The 21,780-nt window shown below is 43.0% G+C and overlaps 1 protein-coding gene across 1 annotated transcript in view; it reads right to left on the bottom strand.

Annotated features, from left to right (window-relative positions):
• The window catches only part of EYA2 (EYA transcriptional coactivator and phosphatase 2), a 57,916-nt gene that overhangs the window by 4,215 nt on the left and 31,921 nt on the right, over positions 1-21,780 (bottom strand). The window contains exons 9-13 of the mRNA XM_009637316.2: positions 11,290-11,379; positions 4,485-4,543; positions 2,682-2,842; positions 1,555-1,669; positions 826-953 (exon numbers count right to left, since the gene is read on the bottom strand). Coding sequence (XP_009635611.1) covers positions 826-953; positions 1,555-1,669; positions 2,682-2,842; positions 4,485-4,543; positions 11,290-11,379 — 553 coding nt within the window. The remainder of the gene's footprint in view (positions 1-825; positions 954-1,554; positions 1,670-2,681; positions 2,843-4,484; positions 4,544-11,289; positions 11,380-21,780) is intronic.

Genomic DNA, 21,780 nt, shown 5'->3' on the forward strand with positions numbered 1-21,780 from the left:
AAAGCAACAGAAGAGAAGACACATTTTTTTAATCTGGACACATACAGCAGGTAGGGCTGGAAGTGGAGTTGGGACCTAACTGAACTTGCTATGTTCTTTGTTTTCTGTTGAAATGAGAACCTAACTGAATCTTCATCTGAGATGGATTCTCTCCATCTCATGACAGCTACCAGCATTTTCTGTATCAGCCAAGGACTTCCAAGAGCTGCCAGTTTTCCATGAGCTTTGTGACTTTGATGCACTGCTTAGACTGGCACTGATGTGACACTCATGGATTCAGTTTCGAGGGCCCTCTTCTGTTCATTCTGGTTGCAGTAAAAACATAAAAATACAAACTTCAGAGGTTCAAACACTTATACCAAAAAGAACGGAACACAAAAAGAGCACCAAGCCAACCCTACCAGTATCTATTACTCACACAGCTTTATAAAGCTCTTTCAGCAGACTTTACCCCTCTGCAAGAACAAGAGGATCCAAACAGTGCTTCTGTATGTAACAGGCCCAGCCAGACTGTGTTCCTCCTAGCTGGGTGCAGCTGAACATCCCACATGTAATAGATGCTCCACAGAGTGGGTATTTTCCAGGCTCACTCCCCCATGGAGACACTTGGGAAGACTCTGATTTTTTTTTTTTCTTCTTTTTTTTGTTTTTTTTTTCCAGCCTGTACTAGCTTAAGTGTGGGCAGTCAGGATGTGAATGAGAGATGTGCAAACATGGAGCTAAAAATTAAGCTCATACATTGCTTGTTGCAATCAGGTTGAATGGACGTGCCTGACTTTGGGACAAAACTTCAATTTATCTTCAGTGAGGCCTAAATTAGTTTGCTCTTACCTGTTTTTGTTGCACTGTAAATGTTTTCAATGGGGAAGACAGTGCCCAGTCCATAGAGAAGCACTTTAGCAAGAGCTGGTATAAGCTGAGTTGTGGTGACCAACACATTCACACAGTTAGGCCTAGAAAATAAAAATTCAAAGAAGTGGCAATCTGTGTTTCTCTCTTACTCTAGACTGAAAGATGGCAGGAAGCAAACCCTTCTTGTGACTGGAAGTTCCCAAGCCAATTGGGAGATTATGCAGCTAGCGGCAGATACAGATACCAGAGGACTGGTAATGTCTTTTTATCAACTTAGTAGAATGAAAAAAACATAAAACAAACTAGCAGCAGTGATGCAGCCTTACTGCAGGCATGCCAGGATCTATTTTGCGGGAATTTAAACGTCACGTAGTAAGGTCCGTGCTGGGTTCTTTGAGTGGACATGTTCAGGGATAGAAGGGCCCTTTGTAGATCTGCTCACATGAAAAGTGTGCCACAAATGAGGTAGCCAAGGAAAGGCAAGAAAAAGGTATTGTTTCTTCTTTTGCTCAGCTCATCATCTGAAGCTCACCCCAATCCTTGATAATTCAAGTCTGGCAAGCATGTGCAGACTGGCCTCCCACAGGTTTGGCCAGCAAAGTCCTATAAGTGTCTCTCAATTTGTTTGGCGCGGGGGGGGAGAAAGGGAAGCAAAGGAGATCCTGGATCAAGCCTGTAGGCAATTCTTTAAGCTGTTCTTACCGGGAATGTATCAAATTCAGCGCCTTCAGAGCATGTGTGAGCCAGAGATCAGTCAGCGCTTCAAGTTCTGCTCTTAACTGCAGCCAGGTTTCCCTCTTCGGAGCTCCTATTAAACCTGTAAGCAGGGAAAGCATCTTTGCGGAAGCACAGCAAGGGAGTTGCATGGCTCCTTGCAAGGGCTCCTGCCTGTGTTCTGAACCCTCTCTCTCGGTGCCCTTCCCTTGGCCCTGGTTCCAACCCGTTCCTGTTGCCCACTGCCGTGTCACTCCAAGGCTCTGCCTTCAGGAGCATGAGGCCCGTCTGCAGCATGCTCCTGTGCCACCGCAGCTCAGCTTCCTTCCCCTCCGCTGCAATGGCATCAGCCACCTGCACACTGTGGGACCTTGTCAAAACACCATTCTTGGAGTTAGCATAAAGCTCGTGTGGGAAGTGAGCAAGAGGATGAAAGAGCTGTGTATAGCAAGTAGTGGCCTCAGCTAAGAGACGTTTGAAGCCAGGATGGTTTTGTTTCTCCTGAAAAGCTGCGCACCATTTCCAGTACATGCAGGGACTAAAAAAAAAATAATGTTGTGGTGATATTCTGAGTTTGGCTTCTTTCTTTTTCTAATCAGAGACCTGGCACTGATGTTCTAAGGGAGGAGCAGAGCAGCCTGTTGGAAGAACTGTCTGGAACTAGCTGAGATGAAGGAACCCAGGGCATCTTAGTATCTGGTGGTATTGTTTTGGGGGAGTTAAGAACAAGCTGTTATGATACAAGAATGCCTTCAGATGGAGATCAGACATGTGTTCTGTGGGGAAAAAAAGCATATTTAGTTTTGAACTGATTGCTTGCTTACTAAGCATTTTTGAAAATTGGAGAAGGTTGCTTTCCTGCCAAAGAGATTATGAAATGCAGCCCCACACTCAGACTTGACTCCTCCAACCACTAAGCCAGGTATTTTAGCATACCTCCTGCAAATCCTGTGCAGAACCTTATTTATGGATGACTGCTGAAACACTTGCTCAGGTCAGTGTGAAGTGTTCTTATCATGATGCTCCCTACACCCCTTCCATAGCATGTCTCTAGCAGCGTCAGGAGTATTTGGGAAGATAAAAGGCACGCTTGCCGCCTGGCCATAGACACTTACCTCCTACATTGTTTTTGTAGGTGTTGTACATCTCTTTCACCCGACGGTAGCGGAATGCTAATTTCCTCATCCAGTCAACTCCCCCATGCACTCCTGAGCCCAGACACAGATTTGCACTGGCGGTTGAACTGTGAAAGCCATCTGCAGAGAAGTTGTATGTGCTGGGAAAGGGAGGAGGGAAGGGGAGAGGTCAGTATGATTACAGTCTGTGCAGTGCCAGCAGGGAGTGGAAACAATTGAAAAGAAATGTGGAGACAAGTGGCAGCAGAGATACACACAGGACACACTGTACAGAGCTGGAGTTCATCTCTAGCGTGGTTACTAGCACAGGTTTAAAAAAATGTTCTTACTGTAAACAGAATGCTGGTTACTTAGCACTCCCTGCCAGTTCTGAGGTTCTCTGGACTATAAAACATCTGACTGTCCTCAGGTCATTGAAACTCCTCACCTGCCCCTCATCCAGGCTGCTAAGGTCACTGCAGAAATACTCAAATCCTAAAGGAGAAAATTCTGGCGCTACCTTTCTGACTGCGTGACTATATTGCTAAATGGGCTCTGAACACACATTAGATCAAGAAAAAAAATTAAGAAATTAACTAAAGGAGCCTTAACAGCCTGCAACATGTAACATTTGGGTGGGGTTTTTTTTTTTAACTGAGTTAATATTTCAAAGCAACTCTAGAGTAATTACCACAATGAATTAGGGGCAAGTGACACAACACCTAAACCAGGCAGTTTCTCTGAAGGAAGCAATCCTGCCTTCCACCAGACATTTATTCCTGTCTTCAGCCCTCTTTGATGTCCCTTTCTTTGTGCCAGCACAAGTGCTTCTTCAAGCACTGAGGTGAATCACATCAGGGAACTGTTCCAGGTAAAAGATAATACAGCTTTAAAAAAAAGAAGTTGCTTTTCAGCCAGATCAGTTCCCTCCTTTCAGGGAGTGGGGGCACGCAAAGAGGCAGTACTCACTCATGTCACATTAAAATGTTTGCCGGATGACAGCATCAGGATGGGTTTCATGGTTTGAGCAGGTATCAGACTGAGCTGCGATGGAAGAGGGCAGCTGCTGCTCATGAGGCACAGTTGGGCTGGATCAGGTCACAGACCCAGCAGTTTTGGACAAACTCAGCTTGAACAGCGCAAGGGAAGGGACAGAAAGGCTCAGTGGCACGGACCTATCCTTCTCAGCTGCAGCTTGAAGTTAGTTCAGCTCATAGAGCTTCTGACACCTCACTGGCGGAGCAGCCAGTGCACGTCCTGATTTACTGCACAGTAATTTCCCCTTCTAGAAAGCCCTGATGCCACTTTAATCCTGTGTTTTTAGGTACATGATGATCTAACTTATGCAGATAATAATGTTTGGTGCAGTTTTGGTACAAGTTTCTACCAGAGACAAGGCTCTGCCATGGCAAGGTCCATAATCCTCACTACTAAGCCCATTCATGATAGACTGGGCAACAGGAAACCTTTCAATTTGGTTTTGAAGCATTTTGTGCCCACCGGCTGGCCAAATCTTATCAGAAACTAGTGTAGTTTGGCTGGAGTCCAACCTACTTTTAGACAGATTTCCCAGCATGGTTCAAAGCTCAGTACAGCCAGGGCTTGACAGCAGGCACAGGCATATTTATGCGAGAAAGGGCACTGTTGTGCTTCTGTGTGCTTAATAAATGCAGACAGCATGGAGCCAGGGAGGGGAGAGGCGCATGGCTGAGAATGTTACTCTGCATCACTGACCAGCCCCCTGCTATTTTCAAACAGCTGGGGACTACCTGACCTGCAGCTTCCAGCCTGAAGATCCCGTACCTTAGGTCTTGACCATTATCGTCCGACGATACATCATCTATGTGGATCTGGTCACAGTCCTGAGAAACGTATGAAAAAAAAACCAGCAGTAAGTAAATGCTTTGAAAAAAATTTTGGAAGAACATAATGAAAAATTACTTCAAGGGTGCCACTAAGGAAGCAAAAACCTTATATATTGCTGGTGTTGTCTGGCATAGTCCAGCCAGTTAATTGTTAGGAACAAGTACCACATTGCACTTGCAGAAAATATGAATAGACACTGTGTGTGTGAGAGAGCTGCTGTTATCTGAGGGCACAACAGCTCTTGAACAATACAGCAAATGAAACTCCTTCCTAAGCAGACAGGAGGGAGAGAGAGGCTTGTGTTTGAACCAGGAAAGCTGTGGGGTTTAAACGTTGTATGCATGATAAGGCAGAGATTTGGCAGCCTCTCCCCCTTTGAGAATACTGCTTTGGATAGGAGGTGTATGCCCATATAATTACAAGGGGAGAAGATCTGTCCCAAAGAAATTCCAGAGACGTCTGTCCTGCTGGTGTTTTCCCAGTTTGTTCTGAGGGGCCTGAGCTTCCTTTGATGTGCAGGGAAGCTGGGCTGAAGCACTGGAGGCAGCACCTATCACAGCCCCAGCCAGAGTTAAGGAATAGTGCGTGTCAGTAATGAGGAAATCTATGCACAGGAAATTTAACCAGAATATATACTTGGAGCTCGGCCTGCATGAAGTACGTACTCGAGATCTTATCTTCCAAAATTCTTCATTGTTTGAATGGTGGAAGCCCTGCCTCAAAAATCTGAGAAATGTTATTTCTTTGGTTTCTTTCCTACTCTTAGCATTAAGATTAGAAAGAGAAAAATCAGGAAGCTTTTCCCACCACCTTTAATCTCCTTTCTCCACAACCCCTGCAGGTAAGAACAAGCCAAAAAGCTTCAAGCGGATGAACACTATCTTTTGTTCTGGCTGATTTTTCAACAGAGGTAAAAGCACTTGGTACAACAGGACTCCAAAGTCAGAACAACTGCAGCTAACCAGGGTACAGTTATTCTTCACCCCTTCAGTATTCTGTAAACCACAGAATTTTTTCTTACCTTCCTTACACAATTATGAGTTTTATGAATTACTTTAAACTAGCCCCTTTCAAAAAAAGAAAAAAATCCCCCAAACAAGTAACCAAACTTGCTATCGGTGGCAAAGTGTCACAGATAGTTCTTGTCCATAATCATGACATTTTCTGCAGCATTTATTTTAAGTAATTCTCAAAAAGATACAGGATTTTATCTTGTTCTCGTCTCATCAGTCCTTTTATCAACCTGTCACTGGGGTATATATTTCTGTATATAACTGCAGCCAAGCAGCTATGTTCACTATTCAGCAGATCTCTGCTGGCACCTCTCTCCCCCCTCCATCCCCACCATTTTTTTAAGCCCCTCTCCCAGTAGCTGTTGTGAGCCATGCTGGGATAATATTGATGCAGCCCACTCCACTCCAGTTGTATGATGCCGGGCATTAAGTCAGGGGAAAGGTATTTGTGGAGGGATCTGTTTTTCTCATTTGTGAATGAATTGTTCTGTACACTGAAGTGTGACAACAGTAGCTATCACATTTCTAACTTAATAAAATACCATGACACTTGGTGAGACGCTACCTCATAGTCCACCGGCTGAGCCTATCGGGTTACTGGGTGAAACACAGGGAAGCTGGTTAAAGCAAGAATGTGGACCATGTTTTACTACTTGGTTACAAGACTAATTTTTCATTCTTCCAGAATTTCCTTGAAATCTTAGTGAGCAGGGAATCAGGGCAGGATATCTGGGCTGCTGAAAAGAAGGTCCAGATGGTTCGAATGGAAGTCTGCAATGGGGACATATCCCAGTGTTCCCATCTGCTGACTTTTTAAAATGATACTTTGGGATCTCAGAGGTATATGATGTGTGGCACATACAGCCTGTAACTCAAATGTGTAAGACCTCAGTCAACCCTCACAACTCTGGGAACTGAACTGTTTTTAGTGCTGTGATATCTTTAGGTCAGTCTGTGCTACACAACCAGCCTCCAGGTGGGACCAGACCCTTGTACCCACATGTAAAGGAGCCTGGGCTAACACAGCTTTGAAACAGTACTGCGGGCTTGGAGAAAGCCTCTGCTGCCTCCTTGTGAAACACAAGCTGCTCCTGAGGATGCTTGGCAAAGCTCCTTCTGCCATCACTTACTCTGAATCCTCTCAAGGTGTGTCACTTGCACATATGACAACAACTGATGAACACACAGGTTGTCTTATTTGTGTATCGGGGCTGTGTTAGATATTTTTAAACATCTCGTGGCTTCATTGATCAGTTGAGCTCACATCCCTCATTAGGTGGGGAGTTAACAGTTCCCAGAACACGCCACCTCCAGGGATGGCTCTGAAAGGCAGTAACTTGTAAACACACTAATCCCCTCATTTTTTCATTCCCCTTCCCCTTGCCAGTCCCCCTGTCCTTAATACCCGTTTTCCAGAGTGCTAGGCAATAACATCTCCAGAGGGACTGGGGGTGGAAGGTACTGTTCTTTAGCCGCTGTTGCGCCGTGAACAAAAGACATCCGGGAGAAAAAGCACAACCCTGGAAAGCCCAGGGTTCGCATTTTAACTTCACTGCGACCTGTAACCTTGGGCAGCTCCTATTCTCCCTGATTTCCCAAAAGGGGAACAGAGAGTGAGAATACCTCCTTTCAAGTGAATATTTGCTGATATATTCTTTGTACACAACACCTTGTATGGCCTATATTGCAGACTGTAGGGATTTAATCTGCCTGTACTGTGGCAATTGCAAGCAGAAATGATGTGGCTGACAGGCACGTAAGTACTACATGAGTGGATGAATTAGTGTGGCAAAACCACGCTTGTATGATTTCGACGTGTGGCTCAGCAAACACAGGACTTACTTGCCTGCGTTGTGTTGCTAACAACCTCCAGAACTGGGCAATGCTTGTGTTGCTGCGTGCCCTGGAAGTGCTACGCTCTGGCTGCCCTCGTCGAGGTTGGGTGCCTTGATTCTTTGCTAAGGGCCAGGCATGCCACTAAACTTCAAAAAGCATTGACCTCCTCCCTTGCCCTGATTCAGCTGGAAAAAAGTCCAGCTTCTAAGTTGTACAACTTAAGAGTTAACTTGCTGACAGAGAATCCCTTTCTGCAAAAAGACCAAAAGTGTTTGGTAGGAGTCTAGGTCTAAGGCTTCTCCAGTCACCTACCTGCCCTGGAGACCAGTGATCAGCCTCCTTCTATCCAACTAGCCTGAGTTTTGGGAGAATTGAATGGGAAATTGGCCTCTCTACTAGGCTGCAGCTCTACAGGAGAACAGGCTGAAGCTGGTTATCTGAATGGATCTCCTGGTTCACCCTTTCACATGTCCAAAATTCCCATTCCCGAGCATAGCAGGAAAAATGCATCCAGACAATGAATCCAGGAAATGGTTGCCTGAGTCCCTGCCAGGTAAATCCTGAAAACACATAAAGCCCTGGCTTATCACAGTCTCAGAATCATTTTTTCATTGGAAAAAGGTGTGTTCCAGTTCAGGCTCCTCACTCAAACTTTGAAGCCATGTTTTTGCTATGATGTGAAATCACATCCTCACCAGACTAAGGAGGATCATGCAAATGCTAGTAAGGGCTGTGCAAACCTCGCTGTCTCTATGGGCAAATGTTCCATCCTCATCAGGCACTTTTGGGGAATGCTTCAAAAGGGCTTTACACCCTGGCAGCATCTTCTGTTCCGCACAGCACTTAAAATTGCAGCCATTAAAATAAACCATTCCCCTATGCTAAAGCAAGGTAGTAACCGATTTCCTTGTCCAATCTGCCTCTCCGGTGAGGATGGGCAGCATTTCGTCCACTTCTCCCCCTGCCTCCGCTGTCAGGACTGAGGCCAACCACGCTCTGCTTGGTTCAGCCTGCTGGGCCCCCCAGAATGCCTGAACTTGGCTATGGATTTGTGCCAGAGAAATGTTTTGTTATGTTTAGCATTTTCTACCAGGAGTACGCTTGCTTTAGTCTCGAATGGGGCAACTATCCCACCGCCTTCTCAGTTACAGCTTCTTTCACCCTGCCCCAACACCGTCAGAACTGGTTTCAGCCCCGTGTAGTTTTAGTTTATTTTGTCTTGTACAGGCCAGTGTTACACCACATGATGGTGCTAAATGTATATGGTAATGTTTGTGGGTCCAGAAATCAATCAGCTCCTGTGCTTGTTTTTTATCAATTTCTTTTTTCTTTTACTTAGAATATCATTCACTGCATTTTTTTAAGCCTAGCACTTGGTGATGTATGATCCTTAAATATCACTTTGTGAATACTCAAACCTGACTTTCATTTATCACCCTAAATGAAGGAGTAGGATGGTTAACGAACAGAGATTGATGACTCTGTTGTTGCAAATTCTTTCAAACCAAAATGCTTTTTCTGGAAAGTGAAATTTAGCAAAGAACATTTACTTCTCTTGAATTCTCCTCATCCCTCATTTTTTTTCATTGAAAAGGCTCAGCTAAAACCAAACCACCTTGGTTTGGTTTTGGTTTGAAAAAAACATTGGTTTGTTTCACTTATCAAGCATGTGTGAAAAGGGAAAACTGAAATCTTTCAGTAGAAAATGCTCTTCTCTTTCCAGCCACCCGGGCCACGCATCATCGTTTAGAATGCTCAGCGGTTTTATCTTTGTTCTGGACCCAAGATAAAATTGTCTCACAATGCTCTCTCTTTGCTTGTTTCTGCTCTGGTTACCTGGAACACTACTTGTTTTCAAAGGTTTTTCATGGTTTTGAGGCATCTGGGTCCAGCAGCAAGTAGGTGCCTATGCTGTCCCTCTACACCCTCTGGCAAGTCCATTGACGCTATATTGGCTCACTCATTCAGCTGCCAACTTTGTGTTTCTCAATTTTTTTCGTAAAAGCAGGTAAGCTGATAAGATAGCCTAGGAAATCAGCAAAAATTGCTTCTCTTTTCTCATGCAGCAAAAAAATAGTGCTAGTAATGTAAATGTTTTTACCATCTTTGTAGGCCAAACTACTTAAGAGACAACCTCCCTTAATATTTTGCTGAACAGATGTGTCCTGTAGCACCTGGCTCTCTTCCTGTGTTGGGAGATAGAGTCCAGGTATTTTGCAGAAGGTTCTGATTTCTATTTGGAGACACGGTGCTAAAATTTAGCTCTTCACTGGACTAGTTCTTACTCAGTTACATAGTCCTGCTGGATGAGAGTGTCCTGTATCTGAGGGATTCTTGTTTAGCTTTTGATTTCTTAATGGTTAGAACCCACAAAAAAACCCCCACAACATACCAACTCTTTATAATTAAAACCTTTGCTCTACTGTAGTGGTTGAAGAACAACTTGAGAGGCCATGGGAGACAAAACTGATTTAGGGACTCTGCTTCTATAGCAGCCAAAGCTGCTACTGACTGATAAATGTACAGAATTTGAGGAAGGCCAGACAATTTGCTAATTGTTTCATGGTTTAGAGTGGTAAGTTAAGTAAGGAGAAAACTTGTTTTAAAATTATTTGCCAACTTATACTCTTGCAAAAGTCTAGATAGGCAGAAGGTTTCTGACGGGTGTCTTTGTGCAGGACATGGAGAGCTGCACCACATGTTGAGATCTGATGGGTGAAAAGTGCTAGTTGCGTATTAAATATTATCACTACTTATACAGTGCTCTGGACTCTCCAACAGCAGCTCTCTGTTTGTTTTTTTTTCCTAAGGGAAGGATTTCTTCACTTTGCACTTTCTGTACCCTCATCACCAATTCCCTCTTTGAAACAAACTGAAAGAGGAAAAATCTGTCAGTTCAGGTGCTACCCACTACTTGTCTTTGAAAGGAAATGAAAATTCTCAGCAAGTGAAAGCTCAGATTGTAAGCAGACAGGTGGCAGGAAAGGTTGTAACTTCTGCAACGCAGAGCACAGTGCAATTAAGCAGTGAAGGAACCAGAAATTCTTGCTGAACTCATCAGGCACAGAAGTTCTCTCATTTCATCTGGCACAGAAACAAATTCTTCCCATTTCAAGTGAAGAGAAAGGCCACAGAAGTCTGCCCAGGGATGCCAGATTCTTTCCCTCCAAGCAGTATTCTGACTTCAAGGTGCCCACAGCACCAGCCCCTCCTTACTCACTTTGTATGTGACTCACTCAGACTACTTCCACTGACTGCAAATGCAAACAAATTTTCATCAGCACTGTACAGCTGTTTCTCAGCTGGTGACAGAATTCTGCTCACATCACTTTGCTTGAATTTTACCATATATTCAAAAGGATTTTCGCTTTGTATAAGGCATAGTCAGTTCTAACCATGCCACAAACAGGACGGATTCTTCCTTTTGGTCTTTTATGTTGAAACTCCCATAGTTTCATCCTGCAGTGTGACTGAGCTTAAGCAGACCTCCTGCTCTGCCCGTGTGTGCGAACAGAGCTTCCTCAAGAACAGAGACCATTTTTAAAACCTCTGCATTGGCTCAGAGCTAATTGCTACCTGCCCCATAGGATCTATGCTAATTTAACTTAATAAAATTATTAAACAGCAAATTTCAGGAGAAGCAGCAGCAATGTCCTCATTATTAGATTTAGTAAAACTGCCAAAAGCCATCATTGTTACTCTGTATTTAGAAAAAAGCTCCTTAACAGAATGAAGATGTCAAAGGGACACAGTAAAGTATGCTTCCAATAAGCCATCTAAGACCCATTTCTTTGGGGTCAAAAATGAAAGTTTCTTGGCCAGAAAAACAAGTTTGTAGACCAGATGCAAATGATTAGAGAGAGAGATGTTAAATAAAATAAGCAGCTACATACCTCCAGGTCATTAAAGAACAGATGTGTATCTGCAAGGTTGAAGATCATTTCTTCCATCATAAGACCTATCCGCACAGATGTTGTAGTGTCCTGTTAGGGGAAAATCATTTTTTTTCCATTCACTTTGATTTTCTTTTTCTTTTTTTAGGGAGGTGGGAGATCTTAGAGCAATCATAGTATGTACACATTCCTGTTTCTGAAGATATGTTCATTAAAGTAATTTTATTTCCCAAGTGTATCTTAACATGATTTTCCCATCCTTTCTTTTGCTCCCCTAGATAATCAAATTCTGTTCTGTGAAGGATGTCTACAGCTCGCCTTGACCAGTAACAGCCCCCACACTTCAGATGATATAGCAAGAACCTTTAAACACCCGAGACTATGTAAGAATTGTGTCAGTAGGTTAGACCAAGAACTGATTTCCAGTAGTGTCATAAGTGAATGGTTAGGGGATAGTTACAAGCAGCAGAGCACACAGAGGGTGATCCTTTCTTGACTTCATCCTTCAAACCAGCCACAGAAAGCATTATTCTCTTCTAATGTCAAATACCAACTTGGTGAGCAAAATCTGAAATCAGAACCCAGGGGCTCGAACATAAATTCAGTCTCTTTCTCTACAGGGTGCGATCCATGTGTCTCAGCACACTCAGCTTAGGTCTTTGCTGCCATGCACAGAGCAGGACAGAAAGGCAGACGTGTTGTTCTCACGTCAGAGCCCAGCACATGGTACAGTATCCACTGTCCTCAGCCGCACACGTGTGCCTGGGCAGTGTATGCAAGAGCAGACCCACTACTGCAAAGCTCTTCCAGCCCCACTGAAGCTGCCTACTTAAAATTTAACAGCATCAGCAGAGTTAAAACAATCCCATCCTACCATGCAAACCCAATTATAGCAGGATAAAATGCTTGTCCAAGTATGACTGTTCCCGCTCAGGACAGAGCACGCTCTGCAGTGGTATAAAGCATGCTTGTGGAGCCAGAACTGTAGCCATAATGGCAGTTACACCCAAATAACTACATCGATTAAAAAAAAAAAAGACAAAACAAGACAAGACACAGCACAGTAAAATGCTGGATGGGTTCATCTGTCATTCTAGCTAGTGTTACAAATGACAACGTGCACCTGATGCTCCCGTCCGCGTGGACTGTGACGGGTTGCTTATGCTGCCGTTTTCTTGTGTCAGCAGCCCCCTGCCTAGCCAGGTGGGGATCTAACTTGGCCCTTCCCCAGGAGGGTCTCAAACCGCTTCCTAAAAGGGAAGGACAGGCTGCAGAAGCTCTGGGTGCCTGCAGCATTTTCCAAACACACTTTTTTAACGATTAAGAGAATGTGAAAATGCACGTGCCAGCAGCTCTAAAACGGCTTCTACACGTTCTTAAGCATGTGTGAACTTTCTCACATCCAGATCCTGCTCCTGCCAACAACAGTTGCAAAACCTTAATAATATTCCCCTGGAGCAGAACTATACTACCCACAGCTCTACTTCAGTGAGTTCAGTTGATTCGTTTTAGAGAAGTCATGTCTTTCCCTGTCCCTTGTTAACCGAGCCGAGACACCATGACTGCCTGGGAGAGGGCTGCCACTTCACTCCATCACCAAGTCAGCAAGCGCAAGCTTAAATCAGCTCAAGCTGATGGGACTGACTGCCTGGCCAGCGAAGCCACCACAGACCATCCCACGTGGCAGAAGTGACTGACACTTTTGGCTAGGCCGCTTCCCTTTCTTCTGGCCTGGAGGGCGACGCTAACAGCCGACTGCGTGCACACAGCAGAGCTACGGGGTCCTCCAAGCTGCCCCGTGGATGGGGGATGGTGGCCGCAGGGCTCCTACAGCCTCACAGCAGCCCAGCGGGCACAGGATGCAGCCTCCTGTTACTCTGAAACACAATCAAGTGACAGGCTGCATCCAGCGCAGTATTAAACGAGCCTCAGTCACTTTTCCATGTCTCTCATGCATAAAGTCAACCACCCCTCCACCCCCAAACAACTGACCTTGCTCCTAAACCCACAGCAAAAGCATAGAAACACACTGATGCAAACAAGGTTGCCAGCAGAATGTTTTCTTATTCATGAAAAACTTCAAAAACACAAGCAAAAATAATCTGTGGTTAATCTGATAAACACTCATAGCTCAAAAGCATTGTGCCTGTTCAAACTAAACAACAACAGATAACTTGGGGGGGAAAAAAAAAAAAGCACATCCCCATAACAGGCTTTTATTTGTAATTCATCTTCATTAGGCCAGGGATCTCTCATCTTTATGTTTATGTGGGTGGTTTTCCTCCACTAAAGTTACCAGCCATGCTAAACCAGGGCAGATTTATATGTAGTCTTTGCTCTAATTTTCTGCAGATTTCTGTGGAGTCGTGTTATTGTATAACAGGACCGTAATGAATTAGTTGAGGAGCTCTAACAGGGAGCTCAATGTTTGGAGGATGAGTACATTTCAATCAACCTTTGCGGCAGATGCTGTTGACATGGATGGTGTATTACACACTAACCTAATTATTACACATTCTTGGTGTAGTTCTCTTTAATTAGAGCAGAATGGCTGTGGTTTCAGCCATGTGTGTGACTCACAAGCATTGTGCCCATCTAAAGAAAAGCTCTGTCACTCGTGTTTAAACATGCTTGTTGCTGTCCCAGAAAGGACACTTTCTCCTCTGGGCAAAAAGTAAACTTCAGCAGACTTGCCTTGAACATGTCTCTGATTTTACACCCCTAACCTGCTTCCCTGACGAGGCACAGGGACACAGGCGTAATCAGGGCATCTGACTGTGGCCCCGTGTGAGCAGCACTGAATCAGATTTTACTACCCAGGTGTAGTTACACGGGGGAACTGTTTTGAAGAAAATATGCTGCTAGGAAGAAATTATTTTGTAAAATAGTTTTTAATGAAGCAATTTATTTTTATACATTTCAAGGATCATTAGCCTTTAAAACTCTTTCAGGAAATCTCATTGGTTGGTATCTGTCATTTATCCTCTAAGTTTTGTCTTTAGCTTTATTGGTATTAATCAGTAATGGGGAGTAGGAAACATTTCCACAGTGTATGAAGTTACCTTCTCTTAAACCAAACAATATGGAAATTGAACTGTAGATGACAGGAAAAAAAATCTTTCTCTTGAGATAGAGAATATGATGGAATGAAAATAAAACAGAGAAATGCACTTTACCACCCAGAGGGGAAGTCATTTGGGGAAATGATTTGGCATCACTGCTTTCACAGTATGGACATTTCCTCTACGGCAAGGCATGCTTCCAAGTGTTAAAGAGGCTGATAAAGTTAAAAGGCAAATCAGCACTCCCAGTATGATATAAGGTGTCTGGAGGCACTAGGCCAGGGTTCCACTGGCAGTTATTTATTTGCATTACTTTAGCATCTAGAAGCCCTAGTCCCAGACTTGAACCCCACTGTGCTAGCGGTTGTACCCGCAAAGACACAGTCGCTACAGCTTTCAGTTCAAGTATGAATAAACAGGAAAATCAGACTCATGGGAAAGCACCAAAATGAAATAGGGGTATCAATCAACATGTTGCCTAAATTCTCTGTACAGTGTGTAAATTATTTAAAAGAGAATTATGAAATTTATCTGAAGATGTTGATGGAGAGCTCTTCCTAGGCACAGAAATCCTGTACCACTAAAGGATATCTCCATGCTGCAGGGGAAGCCCTGGTGGACTGCTAACACCCATGTCAGAGTAATCTGAGTTTAGCAGAGCAACGTAAAGTTGCCGCATTCACACCGATGATCCCTGCTCACCTGTCATTCCATGGGAAAACTGCACCCTGGAGCCCTGGAACAAGCTCCCTGGGTTACAGATCTAGGCAATGTTTTCTGATGCATATGAAGCCCAAGGAAGAATGGACCACAGACAGCTTGAAATCAAATCTCCTCCAGGAACCACTTTTTACAGTGAAAACATTAATCTAAAAACTCAACCCTTAGTGCTTGCTTAGTAACTTTAGAAGAGTGAGGTCCTACCCCTCTGCTAATCTACGAGTCATGCTTTCACAAACAAGGACAATGAGAGGCAGGGATAGAAAACAGGCAATAAACTCCTTTTGTAAATAAAACCTCCAGCACCACCGGGTACCCCTGTATGCCTCAGCTCTGCCACGCACCATTGCTGGAGCTTCCTTCAGGGTAGAAATTAAACAGCCCACATATTACTTTTTGTGCTAATCTCTGGTGCTTGGCCATGACAGGCACTCCTGACCCTCCAACGCACAGCTTTAACAGGCTTCTTCCCATCGGCTGGGGCAAATAAGCACCAGGGGAGCAGTGGTCATTTTGAAGTATTCATTCTCAAAGAGATCAATATTCCACCTCCTCAATACACCCTTCACTCCCACTTTTAACAAACAGGAGCAGTAGTTTCACAGCTGCCCATTTCTGCTTAGTGCACATCTTGAGGGAACAGGGAGGTAAAAAGCCCCCATTCCCTACTACTCCTTCATAAACAGCAAAGGATCAAAATATACAAAATCAAAATATATCAAAAATGTTTGCCCTAATGAACATCCTTGGACACGTCTGCTGTTTCTGTCACAGCTGTGACTTTCAGCTAAGGACTGATGGGCTATTGCCATGTGAGCAAGATAATTTCCACTGTAGGTGAGGCACCGCCAACCCCCAGCCCCATATCTCCTTGTTTGGGGGTAATTTTGCTGCCTGTTCAGCAGAAAGTCCTACTAGAGGAAAACATGGGCAACAGAAGCCTGTGTAACACGCTGCAGAGGAAGACAACGGTGTCCATTCACCAAGGGGAACATTTTCTCTCATACCCCAATGCCATGAGCTGACGCATTTGCTCTGAATATTGCTTTTATGTTGGCTAGTTGCATGCACTGCTCCTAATCCTTGAACTAATTCTGTACATTTGAAGTGAACTGCATTTTAAAATTAGAATTTGAGTTCAACTATGTCCTCCAAGCCAATAACACCTTGTCTAAAATTAATTCCTGTTTCTGTTTTCATTTTGTCACCTCATTTTGAGTAACAGGATGACAGAAGATGGCTAAAAGGAGCTTGTTGAACAGCCTTCAGTCTGTCTTTGCTTAAAGACGTTTTCCTCAAAAACTGGAGGTGAGCAAAGAACAAGTATTTCCCTGTTACAGCAGTGGGTTAAAGTGGGAAGTTAGGTATGCTCACTCCACATGAAAACTCCAACTAGTCTGTATTTTAGCAAAGCAAAGGGAATGCAGAATGTGTAGGCATACCCAAATTAGCTTTAAGCTACCGAATGTGGGTACAAATAGCTGCAGGTATGTTGCAGCATGCACCATGTAGGGCCCTAGACCCGTTTTTCAGGAGGTAACCTACACAGAAGCCTGAATTGCCCTATCTTCACTACTAAAGGTACTGGCATGACCTGAACAGAAGCCCATGTACATTGCAGCCACACTTCAAACTGCATCATCAGCATCCTCCCAAATGGCCCTGTATTAAAACCTTCTTACCAGTGCTCTCCTGAAACACTGAGATTGATTTTTCATAAACTGCTTATACTTGCCCTAAAGTATGCATTAAAAAGACACGTATTTGTTGACACCTGCAGCTACTACTAATCCAGCTGGCTGGATGTCCACAGCCAGTTCTCCCCTCCTGTACACTGTAATTTTGAAAGGAAGAGAGAAGCAGACTTATCTCTGGCAATCTCTCAAGTGCAAGTCACTCTTGCCTCCAATCCTGGCTCCAAAGCCCATTCCAAGCCTCTGCCTTACAGGTACCCTGTTCAGACTTGCAGGCCATTAGCAAAGGGGCAAAGCTGGCTCCTTTGAGATGGATAACAAATCAGCATGTTGTCTGTCTCTGCTTCTATTTAGCAATGTGCCAATTAACCCGACATTCAAAATGTTAGGACAAAGTCATTCTGAGCATGGATCTTAGATTCAGACACCCCCACACCCCTGCTTTAAAAAAACCAAAATAAATCCCTAGTATTTAAAACTAATCAGTCTCTTTAAATCCCTGCCAAATACCTGTTTATGCCGTGAGCAAATAATTACTTTTCTACAAGGAAGAAAGTATTAATTAAGAGTATTCATCAGACTCCTATTCTACAGGGTTTATCTGCCACAGGTGTCAGCCAGAGGTGAGAGACGGATTAGTATACAATCAAGGGCTTTCTAAGTTAAATCTCCTCCTTGTGGTTAGCTGTTAATAATGAAGTTGTCACCAAAAGAAAGAATTTAATAGTTTTAATTGGGTTTAATTACTTGGAAACTCCTGGAAAATGGACCAGCTTGGTTGTAGAGTAATAATAATAATAATAATAATAATAATAATAATAGCAAAGATACAAATGCATGGGCCACATGTTTGAACAAAAAGAGTCTGTGAGAATAATCATTCTTTGGTTGTAACATTTTATACCTTGATCAGAATTTGAGACATGAACAAGGCTTTCCCATAATAACGGGAAATGAACCGTATGCATCGGTTCTAGTTCAAGTCAGTCCACATCTTTTTGAGGAAGAAAACACATTTAGCTCATTTACTACACTTAAGTAGCTTAGCTTGCAATTTTATCTTTTTAATAGACACAGGCTACAGCTTGACCCAGCTTCTCAGAGTTTTTCAAGTGAGAGAGTGGGTATTCGTGAGAAAAGTTGTTTTGAGCAACCAAAGTAGCTAAAACCCATTTTCAGAAGGGACTTACTTAAGTGAATTTTTAAAAAAGGATTGTTCTTTTTCAAATAGAATCACTCAGCTTTTCAGGCTCTAAATTTTTTTCCCCCCAACTGAAGACATATTGTTTTACCTAAACATTGATATATCCAGGTTTATTAGACAATCTACCACATTTAAATGAATGGCATCTACAGTCATCACAGTGTGACCTTGTGAAAAGTCCATGCTAGATGGAGAGCAAATGTCATTCAATCACTTCTCTTCAGATACCTTTTCATATTCACCCTTACTGTGACTTGAGAGGTACTTCCAAAGTATTGCTTATGATTTACTGAAGGACTCTCTTTTTACTGGCATGTATCTGTTCAGAAATGGTTGGAGATTACACCTTCGAAATTACTCCAATCTGCAAATGGGTATGTCAGTCACTAAATCATCACATTCAAGAGCACATGGAGGTTGAAAGGGTACTCCTCCCTCTCTAAATGAACTATGCTTAGGGACAAGCAGTAATGACTGCACTAATTTATCCAGTATCTGAACCCATGAGCTCTGAAATGGATTCCAGTCCTGTGGGAATACTGTACTTAAATACAGGTTAGAAGCTGGGCCATGATGCTTGAGAACAAATGGAAATAATTTTTATTTAGTAATACAAAAGATTCATGACCAAAAATCTACAAATAATTCCTTTTTACTACACAGGGCATAAATGTCAAAGGAAGGAGTGGAATTTAAACCAAATACGTCCTCCTTCCCTTCCCCTCAACCCGGGAAAAACAGTGTTATTTCTGTATGTAAGCCCTTGATAGCTCTGTGAAAAATACACAACTCCTGGAAAGCCTGGTGGAAAGACATCGCAGTGTGTGATCCTCAGCACAGCTGCGTATTCTGCACATGCAACTTCCCAACACAGGTTACATCCCTTTGGTTTTTTTAAACTATTTTTCTCTTAAAGTCAAGTCACTATTTGGTGACACTGGAAAGCAGATTCCCTTTATTCATGCTTGACAATCCAGCATTGTTGCTGATGCATATTTTACGTCAAAAATAATCCCTTAATACTCCCAAATGCCACACGCGCACGTTGCTTAGAAAACCCTCTGCTCACCTAAGCTCTAGTACAAGAGGTTACATCTACACGAGAGCTCAGAGCATCTCCCATGCCCACCACCTAAGCTGCTGGAGATCTGGTTTTGCTGTTTGTGCTGCTGCTTCTCATCAACCAGTACAGATGATAAACACAGATGTTTGCTCCCGAAATACACATTTGAAATAATCAAATGGCTGGAATTATTTACTCCCTTCTCTCCAATAATGAACTAATAATTGATATAGCAGCATGTCTAAAGTAACAGACTTTTTTATTACCTGCAGTGATTGAATGCTTTTTTAATTTAACTTAAAAAGGCATTAAATACAAGGTTTAGCCTCCAGTGGGTAAAAAAATCTCCAACTTCCTCAGAAAATCCTTTCCAAATTGTATTCATCTTGACTTAATCCATGATCTACTGAGTGAATTAGGCTCTATTTGTTTTGAAAATCTATTTTATGGAGTTCCAAGGACTATGTTTTCCTTAGGAAGGGCTTATTCTGCCTTTCTGACCAGGATGCCTGCTAGCAGCCCTCAGCATAGGCCTCTGCAGGTTTTTAACGTCCCAAGGTGCCCCACACATATGACTAACAAAATGTAAATAAACACAGCTGAGCCAGTAAGAAATTGGAAGGTTTTCTCATTAAAGAAATAAAATAAACAGATGTCCTTAAGCACTTTGGCTCATGTTTGTCAAAGGAATGGAAAACTCTCAGATGTTTGAACAGCAGTAGTGATATAAGGCCACATCTCAAGCAAGAGAAGGAAAAAAGCGACGCCATGGCACTTAGAATTAACTAATAGTTCTCAAGGGAGGGCGCTTTTGATTTGAACCTTAGCAACTTCTACAAATAGTTTTTAACAGCCGAGCAATAAAATGAGGTTTTATTCCTTCTCAGTTTGTAAAGTAGTAAAGGACAGATTCGGCCATTAGAAGCATGAATCACCATCAGATTTGATTAAATCCCTACAGTATTTCAATCAGGTATTGGCTTTAGGGTCCTGCAAGAGAACAAAGCAGGGAAAAGCACAAGCTACTTGAAACATTCAATGAAAGCAGGGGAAAAAAGAAAGAACAAAAAAATCAACCCTAGGGTTTTACAAGGATCTTGAGTAGAGCCAAGCAGGAACTTTTCAATGACTTTTTTTTTTAATTGGTAATTATAATTCACTTAAAGGAAAACTTTTTGTAAGAACATATAACTGCCAGTGAAACTTTTGAGGAGCAAGGTTTCTTAGACCCACGTTATTCTAGTGAGAACAGGATAGTCCCGTTCACAGACAGCCAACATACAGCAGCTATGACATCTGCTTGAAATGCTAGAAAACATGTTTATGCCCTGTCCTCAGCTGGGCCAAGCAGCAGCTTCAGCTGCTCCATCCAGAGGTCTTGAGGCCCTGGCTGGAGGACCCTCTCCTCGTCCTTCACATACCCGTGCCACTGCAAGTCCCTCAGCAGAGAGGCAGAGCCCATGTTCGTGCAGCCTGGGAACTTGAGTGCATGCCCTGTCTCTATCGCACTGATTCCTGTCTCCTTACAACTCAGATACATCTCATGTTGCCACTTCTGAAATGCAAAAGGAATAAAAAAAATGTGGCTATCCAGAGCGGCCACTCCATGCAAAGCGACCATACAGTCCAGGCTCACGGTGACACGGTGTAATAGAGACAATCTAAACACCTTTCAGTTAGGGTTAACTAAAATCTAGAACGTGGCTTTGCATGATTCTGATTTAAAACTGGGACATAATAGGCTTTATTATTTTTTGCAGTATGTTTTTCTTAATTCAAGTCAATTCAAGATGCTGAACAATCTCAGAAATTGCTAAGCATCTTACAGGGCATTTTATAGATCATAATTCCCAGGTATCAGCAGACATCATCAAAGATTCAGCACGATTCAAGACAACTGTCCTATGTATTCAGTTAAGTCAGTGCTAAAATAAAATCCTTTCCATTTGGTTCCAGGATATCAGAGTAACTTGCAAATAAAGATAAATTTTAACTCCAGATATTACTCTACTCACAATTAATTTTGACACTAAAATCCCACGGAGTATATCAACACAGAACAAGAATACGCATTCTGGGAACAATATAAAACACTGAGAAAAGGTATTAGCTTCACACATAGCCCTGAGCTAGGGAAAACAACACACCTAGTGCCCCCTTTTCCCTTGATACTAGTCCTTCAAAAAGTGTGAGAATGACCCTGCAATATTTCTTGGACTGAAAGAGATGCAGAATTTTTAATTCTTTGACAGATTATGGAACAAACTTGCAAATGTCTCAGGGAAAGGGGAACAGACTCATGATTTTTATTCTTTTGGCACAGGAGTGCATGCAATCTCTTTTTATTGTGTCTGAATTAATACCACCAGAAGAGTCTTTCTGTATTGCACCTAGCTGCTTCAAATAAATGGCCAAAGCCCCTTGACTTTTACCCAAGTCATGTGAAACCCCTGCAGCACTGTTACGGATTTGGACCCGTTTTTCCCATTATGTTTAGTCAGTGATCTGGCGGGCAGATCTTTGCAGACATAGTAAAGTCTGCAGCCATCTTCCTGTTGAATGGGAGCTCTATTACACATGCCTGAAGGGATTAAAAGGGCTGTGTGGACAGTATATTAAGCTATAATGATGGTCTACATCTGTCGTGGTCTCTAGGTACATGGTAAATATTCTGTACCCGTACAGTGATCAGAAGCCTGCAAAACAGGTTTCTAAACCCTCCTGAACATAGTATCTGGGGTTAGCTGC

The sequence above is a fragment of the Egretta garzetta genome, unplaced genomic scaffold, assembly GCF_000687185.1.
Source record: "Egretta garzetta isolate BGI_Z169 unplaced genomic scaffold, ASM68718v1 scaffold214, whole genome shotgun sequence".
NCBI lineage: Eukaryota > Metazoa > Chordata > Aves > Pelecaniformes > Ardeidae > Egretta > Egretta garzetta.